At 42.0% G+C, this 9930-nt stretch overlaps 1 protein-coding gene across 1 annotated transcript in view; it reads right to left on the bottom strand.

The window, feature by feature from the left end:
* Positions 1–967: 967 nt before the first annotated feature.
* The window catches only part of xkr4 (XK related 4), a 15371-nt gene continuing 6408 nt past the window's right edge, over positions 968–9930 (bottom strand). Inside the window, exons 2-4 of the mRNA XM_079347808.1 lie at positions 6901–7100; positions 5820–6174; positions 968–4334 (exon numbers count right to left, since the gene is read on the bottom strand). Of these exons, the coding sequence (XP_079203934.1) occupies positions 3734–4334; positions 5820–6174; positions 6901–7100 (1156 nt within the window). The 3' untranslated portion in view covers positions 968–3733. The remainder of the gene's footprint in view (positions 4335–5819; positions 6175–6900; positions 7101–9930) is intronic.

The raw sequence follows: 9930 nt of genomic DNA, 5'->3' as shown, positions 1-9930 counted from the left end.
CACACACACACACAAAACACAAACACACTGGGCTAATCTGAAAACCAAGCTGTGCTTTCTTTCTTATAGCATTAAACAACGTCCTGTGTCATGGACTCTAAATAAAGAAATAATAGAAATATATTCTCTTTAAGGCAAACCAAAGAGAGGAAGCAGCTTTAAAGAACGCTTAGAGGGAGGATGGAGTCTGTTTTATTCTCTGTCTCTGATACACTTTCTGCAGCCGGCAGGAGAAACTTTACTGACAGTGTGAATTCAAACGGCCATGTGCTTTAGTATCTTTGAATGTGAGTCAGTACAGCTTTCAGGAAAACTATGCAAATATAAGATGTGTTGTGCCTTAAATGGCTTCAATATAAAATAAAGGAAAAGTTCATTTTGGCACAATGAGTGCAAAAGTTCCTCATGTCAGTGTTGTGCTCCGGAGAAAATAAAAAAAGTATTTTTGAAATGAATTATGGTGATGCATGTATTGTTGTAGTTTGTCATGGCAGCACTGCAAAGTTTATTGTTTCAGAGAGACGATGTGTTAATAAGAGGGCGGAGGGTTGTCTGACGAAACGAACTGAGGTAGTTTAATGCTTAGTGTAAATCATATATATCAGGATCTGTGTTAGTTCATGAGACGGGGATCATTAAACTAAGGCTACACTGGATTGAAAAGATACTGCACATAAACTCAAGTCAAATGCTTCGACTTTAGGGATGCACCGATGTGAATAAGACACTAAAAGTGGGCCGCACCCTACTGTGAGACCAATGTACCAGTTTAAAATGATGAGACATGCACCATCATGAACAGCACATACAGCCGCCATCATCATCCACCCACTGCGCACGACTGGATGCAATTGAAAATGAACCCCCATTCACTGCAAGTGTAAAACGTGCTGGGACATATGGTGACGCAGACCAGACTGGCAGAAGGCAGAGTCACAATTAAACCTCTTTGCCGTCTCAGGAAATGAAACAGCGGTGGAGTGAGAAGTAGGTAGCTTACAGGTAGCTAGCAGGATTACACATTCTGCATGGTGAAAACTACAAGGGCTCCACAGCTGCACTGAAACTACACACTGGACTTTGCTGAACACTGTAAAAATCCTCGCACAGGGAAACAGTGTGCATCATTAATATTGAGAGACTAATACTGTGGTTCATACATTTGGGCACTCACTGATGTGATAACCAGTTTGAGTACTTAATGATACCATTATAACCTGTAGCATGCTCATTAGACTACATGCAGAGCTCTTCAATTGATATGTTGTCCATGTTGATGCATCAAAAGAGCTTTTATTAAAGAAGCAATCAGCCCACCTTCTTGACTATTTAGAAGTACAAAGTCGTCAGTCTGCTCTTCTTCTAACATTCTCTTTTATGTTGAAATATCTCCACACTGTGGACACGGCTCCTCCTCCACCTTCCAGCTCAAATAATCAGAGGCTATCGTCACGCTGTGAAGTGGTGCCAGGCGCAGCAGCATGTAGTTTAATGGCCGAGTCTTGATGCTGGTATCTCATTGGTGCATCCCTGTTTAAAATCATATAAAGCTGCCTTTACAAAGATGAGCTACAGAGAAGAAGAAATGTGCTTTTCAGATTTCAAACAAACTTTCTTTTCTCCTGGTTCATGGTGATATGTTTCATTTTCAACCACTGACTGACAAGAAGGCCAAGAGCAGTCATCTGGTCTTATTGTTAGAAACGTGTAGTTTCATCATCAGGAGATATTTAGGTCATTTATACAACTCCAGTGTTTGCACGTAAACCTACTAAAGACTTTAACTGCAAATATACCACTAATAAAGACAACAGATATCTTTTTAGTGCCGTTCTCACCCTGGTGCAAACAACAGAATATTCATCAAGCCAACGTTAACTGAGCTAAGAACCAATCAAGTCTCACGTGTTTTGATGGTCCAATCCGTAATGTGTCAGTGGCTACTGTCTAAAACGTACAGCAAAATATTTGTGTCAGCGTTAAAAGCCAGAAATGATCCAATAGCCGACGTGTTGGACTTCTTCATGTGTTGCTTGAAATAGTTCGATTTGAACTAAAATCATGATGACGTTTTAAAACCCTGTATCATGACATCCCTTGTGCTTGGTGTGACAGTTGAAAAATAAACATTATTTGGACTGGAAGAACAAAAGCAGGATCATCTCCTCCAGAAGGAGACGTGTTGATGGAGTTTGACACCAAACGAAGCTGAATCAGGCGTATAACAGCACGTCCTCCTGAGCTGCTTCTCATTTCAAACACACACACACACACACACACTTTCACACACTAACACCCACATCACCTCTAACTAACACACACACACACACACACACACACACACACACACTTAACCACAAATACACAGCATTACAGTGACTTCAGTACCCTCTATATCATCTCTAAAGTAAAAAATGCTGCATTTATATCAGAGTACTGTACATCCTGGTGGTTTGGTTTGGCTGAGTTGGCTGCTCCACATTGAGTTTTTTTTTTCTTCTTCTTCCTCTTCATATTTTTTCCCCTGTCATCTCCTTTTTTCATTCCTGCATGTAGTTCACTACTTTTTTCTCTTCTGCCCTCTCCTCCACCTTCTCTCTTTATGTGGCTGACTGCAAATCGTTCAGCTGAGCTGCCCGAAAGATTTTGCCTTGGCATTGTGTGAGTTTGACCGATTTTCTTCTGGGCAAAGGTTGTGAGCTGGTGACTGTCCAGATTTTTAATCCTCCTTTTTTGTCTACCTATCCTTTCTTTCAGCCAGTTTGGTAGATTTTTTTTTCAAACAAAACACAATGACCTAGTAAAGATGCTATTTGGACTCCTGTCTGCGTGTAGTTCGCTCTCTGTCCCGCTCATTTCCAGTTGAGACGTTTTTATAACTCCTGCAAAAGAGAGAGGATGTTCCAAGGAACCTTTTTTTGGCACTAAACCTCTTACCAGCAAGTTAGCAAACAGCAGCAGATGGATTCAAATAAAAATGCTCAAGATGTACCACAGCCAGCAAAGGTAATGAGATTGTTTTTGTTGTCTCTCGTGATCTCTCTAAGGGTGCACAACTTGACATATAATCATTAATAACATTTGAAACATAAGTTTGCTCTGCTGCTTTTTTCTAATCCCTTCTTGTTGTTGAAAGAAACAGCAGCATTAAGAGGAATCGTGTCCCTATCGATGAAAACACCCACCCAGCTGGGGATTTATCATCAACAACAAACGGACAGTTTTCACATTTCCAACCAGTGAGCGATGTGAGTGTTTCTGTTGAAGCTGAAGGAGGGATCATTCTCTTCACTACAAAGGTGTCATATATGTTAGAGTGGAATATCTGTGATTTAAAATCCCTCTTGACGGACGTGGAGATGCGTCTCATTTCCACTGTTAGCCAAACGCTTCATCGGCGTGTTGCCCGTGCAGAGTGTCAGAGCACTCTATTGATTTAGCATTTCGTTGATAACAGACGAGGTTTCCCTGATGAGTGAAAGTTAAAAAAAAACGAAAAAAAAAAAAAACAGCAACAACCCTTCAGAGCACCGGAACAAATTCGACAGCTGCACTTACGCTTCATTTGATCACTACCAACAGGGTGCTGATGCTGATGAACAGAAAGAGACTATAAGGAATGCACAATGAGTGGTGATATTGTTGGTACTAATAAATTCCTATTGCCACAGTCCCTGCTTGCCGTGTATCGCCCCGTGAGATAATCCTCAGGTATCTGTATTTCTGTTCGGGACTATAACGTGGTTTCATATTCCAGCCTCTCCTGAACCAGAGCGTCATCCTTGTACTGCAGCCGAGGAGGAGTCGCCGAGCAGTCTATGGCCAGTATTGCCTTTCGTATACTGCGGTCGAGAACGTGGCGCTCCCACGCCGGATAGCGGTTCCTACAAAGATCAATCTTGATGACAGTCTCGTCGAGGCGTGGAGCACGAGACGATGGCGTAGACGGCACGGTGGCTCGCACCTGAAACACCGGCATACAGCCGTCCCGCTCAGAGTACTTCCCCGTGTCGCGCTCCAGGGTGGCGGTGGCTCCTCGGTTGGAGCGCAGTGAGTTGGTGGCTCCTTCAGACGGTAGTGTGGAGAACTGGGCGGTGGGGTCCAGGTCGAGACCCTGCCCGCTCGGCGAGCGTCCAAAGCGGGGCCCGTTAGGATGGAAGAAGGCGTAGTACATGAGCATGAAGACCACGCCGGTGAGGAAGCTGCTGAAGATGACACAGAGTGCTGGCACAGCGAAGGCGTCAGTCGTGTGCGTCGAGCGGTAGAGGTACCACAACGCACTGAGAGCAGCGTTCTCCACCAGGATCACAAGGTAGTAGATGAAAAGACGATACCTGAACAGAGGGAGAAGACACGATCAGAAGACATGTAACAGAGTCACTGAATCAGTATTAGTTATTTATCTTTATTATTATCTGTCTGTTTGTATGAGATCTGTTTCTGCCACTTCCAGGGGCTGATAGGCTGATTGATTTCTATCTCAGCAGCTGATAGGCTGAGGTGTATCCCCCTATATAACTGGAACGATGCAATTTGCAGTGTAGAGGGAATCCCATTTTCTACCTCTCCTAACCTCCCAACTATAATATTTGACTTATTTATTTGGTGCTGAGGATCTAATACTTCTTATTTTATGTTTGTATTATTTTATTTCAACATGTTCAATAAATTGACAAAAAAAAAAGAAGTTATCCTTTTGTTTGTATGTTTGCTGGTTCAGTGAGACAGCTCACGTTTGTATCGTTGGAATATATATTTATGCAAGGCATATCAAGTCTGTGACCTCATCACTCCATGCAGAAATTTCAGGAGTGATGGGATGACATCTTCAGCCCGTCAGTGATCTTACAGGTGGACGCTGGGGGCGGCGGTCCGGCTACATGAGAGTCTCAGAGCTGGCAATGAAAGAGCAAAAAGGAAGGGACTGGAAATCGTTCAGCTAAATGGACCGCTTATTGGAAGGAGATTGTTGAGGAGGCGACATGTCGAGTGTGAAATCAGTGCTGCTCGAGCTGACTGCCTGAACTAGCTTGCGGGCATCACCTACTTTCCTGTATGTTGGATTGCCAGTTTACTTAACGCTGTTTCATCTGTTGTGGTTGTTTAGAGAGAAAATTGGTTGTTCTTTCTTTTTTTTGACACTTTAAACCAGTTCAGATATCTCTCAGAAAAGTTTCGTTTTTTTTGTACCGGATTCACCCTGATGCTTCCTTCCTGTGTTTTTTATGAGCTACACTTTGTGAGACTTGGTGAGGGGGACAAGGCACAATATGAAAGGTAATATACAGATGACTTTGAAGGAGGCCGTATGATCCATCGAGAACGTTACGCTTCTACTTCAGCTCCTGCAGTGTCAGTCACACTTTCTGCTCTGACTCGCTCCACAAGTACACTGAGCTTTGGCCTGGTTCTGGTAACCTGAGCTAACCCATTGTTTATTTTTGCATTGACAACACTCACACACACAAGCACACTTCTTCCTATAATGTTCATCACGCACCAATGACGCAACTGACTTTGTGTATTTAATTGGCCTTACTTGGTTGGATAAAGAACTATTTAAATATTTAACATGTTGTTTCCTTTTTGTTGTGGCCTCCTGGGCCGGGTCAGGACACAGGTCAAATAACATGCAGGATGTGTTCAGTGTCAATGCAGACAGTAAGATGCAGAGTACTACCTTTTTTTTACTTTCCAACCTAACAGCTGTAGGATGGTGACAAACTCACAAGACTAAATGACTAAATTATAAAACTCAAGCCACCCACCAGGATTTTTTTTACTTCAGCTCACAAAAAAGGCGATTCGAGAGTCCTCACCTTGTTCGTCCCTCCTTCACATTGAACCAGGTGAAGATGTAGATTATGCCCACGACCATATCGAACACGATCTCCTCCCATTTGCTGATGCAGAAGTCGGTCTCACAATGGACGATCCAGAAAGTCATGATGCACCAGTGCAGCACGATGAAGATGCCGAAGTACAGTTGGAACACAGAAGCAAACAGGGCGAAGGTGATGACCCTCGCAGCGATGGTGAAGAAGTGCCAGCAGAACTGAATGATGACAGCCAGGTAGCTGATCGGCTTCTTGTCATCTCGGGAATCTCGCAGGGCTTTCTGATAGGAGGCTAGAGCCCAGGCCAGAGAGACCAGGGAGGCTGCTGCTGTCATACCTGCAACACAACAGATTAGCATAGAATAATTATTGATTGTCATAGTGATGATAAGAAGTAAAGGCAGTTTGTTTTTTTTGTTGTCGTTGGCAGCACAGAATAAACACAGAAACATTCAAACAGAAAACCACAGCAGTCAAAGGCACCATAGTCACGAAACCCCTAAAACTTGGCAAATTCGATTAAAATGATTCACAGCAATAAACAGTAATCAATAAAAAAGTCTTGGTGCTACGAATGCTGATTTGGTGCCACACTCAGCGGCATACTTTCACGTGCACAGTTTAGTTGAGCTACGATTAAAGCTTGATTAGACCATTTAATTGGACCACTGTTCTTGTCCCAGTAAAAAAAAGCACAGAGTGAGAATCCATCTTTGGATGTAAGTATGTTTGACCCCTCAGCTTGTTACTATGGAGCCCTCTTATGACTGAAGCAGCAAACTGGTTATATGTCGAACAGTTGAAACATAGCCCTTCGACACTGCAGAAGTGAGAGAGAGTACGACACAGAGGGAGCTCTGCACACACACACAACACACACACACACACACACACACACACACACACACACAACACACACACACACACACACACACACACACACACACACACACACACACACACACAGAAGGGCATCACTAAACCCCAAAGAGCAGTTTAAAAGTTTAAAAACACAAACATGCCTCTGTGAGTACTGTAAGTGTTTGATAGAGAAATATGCTACCTTGAACGGCCTGGAGCTTGTGTGTCTGTATGATGATGCACAGCTGCAGCACCAGTTGCGGTGCGCTCTCCAGGAAGGTGGCGAGTAGGTGCAGCATGCTCACGTCTGCAAACTCGTAGACCATTCTCCAGTGGTAACGCCATCGCTCCGTCTCTGCACTCTGTCGACTCCTGATGCCCAGGTAAATGGTGTGCAAATACCTGGAGGGAGAATATCAGAATAAGAGTCATCTTTATTGGCCGGGTATTCTCACACACGCACGCACACACGCACACACACACACACACACACACACACACACACACACACACACACAGAATTTAACTTTGGTGAACTGAGCTGTCTTTGTACAAAGGTATAACATGCTGATATACTTTCATCTTAACTGGACAGGAAAAGAACTTTGATCACACCTTCTCCACTATTTTACCTTTCTATTGAAAATCATCTTAAAAAGGAGCAGGGACATTTAAAAGGTACTTGACTGATAATACTGATAATTTTTCCCAAGTGGCGACCTCCACTTTTGAAAAATTAAGCCAAAGCCAAAGTGCAAAAAAAAAAACCCTTTATCTCTTGAGTGTCCAGCTGTGGAAGTCACATACACAGCATATCACAGCAGCATGAGCACGTTTACAGCCTAGTACCAAAAATGATGTTGGTCTGTATAATTTGTATCTTTATCGGTGCACACTGTGCTTTTTAGACGTCACCTGTTTTGATTTAATGAAAAACACTGTAAGAGTTATTCATCACTAGGGGCGGGGATAATCTGATTGACAGCTTGGTGTGTTGAAGCTATTTGTCAGGAAGCTTAAGACCCGCCTCAGCTCCAGCGCTTTAAGTGATGTCACTGATACTACGTCCATTTATGATACAGTCTAATAATTGCAAAATATTTGTTTGGGAACAAAAGCAGAAGAAATAAAATGATTGTCCCTCATTATCATCTGTTCAAATCTCTTATTTCAGCAAACCCTCCCGAGTTTACAAACTGTGTCTGTTTTAAAAAGATTTCTGGATTTTAACATGTATAAAACACAGGTGTAAGTGCAGAGCTAACCTGGGTTTGTGGTCACTGTATTTGCAGAAACAGACACAAGACAGTGGAGTGTGAGTGATGTGAATGGGGATAGAGCTCCATTCAATCAAACTTCCTAGTTTAAAAACATCAGAGAGATTATTCAGTGAATCATGCTTAAAGCCCTGCTGTAGTGTCCAGTTGTATGATATGTTGTCATACGACACTTCAAAGTCTGTTTTCAGTTCCGAACTCTGTTGAGAAAAAAAACTCTGTTGCATTCAGTGACGTGATTCCTGTAGTGACTCTTTATTTAAAGAATCCTCTGAAGATTTACAGCTCAAACCCAACAGGATCTAAACCTTCTGATGAACTGCTACACTGCATGCTCTGCTGTTTGTATCTCTATTCACTGGATGAATGCCTCAGCTGCCACCATACCACGCCAACCACCATACAACTTCATGAAAGTCAAAGAAAGGACATACACAAACCAATCAGTAGTTAACTTGTACGCCTCACATGAAAGACTTGATAGAGTGTATGATGTAGGTGGTCCTGTTTGAATATAATACTGATGGGAATGAGTGCTAAACTGTAAAAAATCTCAACATTTTAAGTTCTTGAATTTGAAATTTTAAGTGTTCCTGTCTTTGAGAGAAAGCTCGGACTGATGACAAACTGTTTGAACCTGACAACCTGAAAGCATGGATTTGAATTTAAACTCTCTCTCCATAGACACACATTATATAAACTGAGATTATTAACTTCATAACAGAAACATTTGCAAGTTAAACTATATTAATTCATAGATTTTAGAAGGGAAAAAAAGTAACTTCACATCAAACAATAGAACAGCAGGCTGTATTCGTTTGAATTGTTCAATGTAATGGACAAACAGTTTCACCAAACTTAAAATGAATACTTCTAACAAATCTATCGCTCCTTAGCTGTCACAAACAATGATCGTCTGCGACGTCGATGAAAAGAAGAAGCTTTTAGATATTCCTGAGCTGCATGGCATCTGTGACCTTCGTGGCCATCTTGATTTTGAAGACATTTTTGGTGCACCTACAACACATGGCCAGTGGATGGCAGTGTATGAGATGACTTACAAAACATCCAGTGAAGTAGCTGATGTGAAACCATCCCACAAAAAACCAGACATTCAGTATGAAATACTGTATCTTTGAGTAGCTGTCTGTCGTTGTGAACTCTGTGCATCAAAAGGCTACGATAGAGAAACACTTTTTTGTCAGAGTTGACCTTCGTTTACATTCTGTTGATTTTTTTTTGTTGTTGCATGGTTTGAATGTTTAAAGTTCATATCTAATTTCTCTCTTGATTGAATTTCAAAATAAAGGGAATAAAAAATCCCCAACCAAAAACTGAACGCCAGGCTTAATGGTGGCGCTGCACAACCATCTCTATCTCAACATTTTATCTCAGACCCCGCTATAGGTTTGTGGAAAAAGAAAGCAAAGTGCCATAAGTATATTTTATGAGTAAAGTGAGTGGATGCATATTTCAGGTCAACAGCTGGAGGAAACAAAGGAGCACATTTCAAACTAGAAACAACTTACATGAACACTCACATGAAAAGGAATCTCTTCTGTATAGTTTAAACAAAAGTTTTACAATGTGGATCACATAGATATATTCACAGTCTGAGCTGAACACACACACACACACACACACACACCTACACACACTGCAACTCCAACTCTGCAGACCTGAGGCAAAGCTCCTTTAAGGAAGTGAATTCATTTTTACCTTTCAGTCTGTGTGGCCTTGTGTGTGTGTGTGTGTGTGTGTGTGTGTGTGTGTGTGTGTGTGTGTGTGTGTGTGTGTGAGTGTCCCTAATTTATTTTCATCTCGTTTCTGAAATATCACAAACACATGCTGGTCATTTAGCAGAGCAGCCTAATGGGTCATGAAATGAACCAACATTGTCAATAAAGAATTAGATAATTAAAGCCTACATACTTACTCATACACTTTCACGCGCA

Source organism: Symphodus melops (assembly GCF_947650265.1).
Source record: "Symphodus melops genome assembly, chromosome: 7".
Classification (NCBI taxonomy): Eukaryota; Metazoa; Chordata; class Actinopteri; order Labriformes; family Labridae; genus Symphodus; species Symphodus melops.
This window is presented reverse-complemented; position numbering and strand designations above follow the sequence as displayed.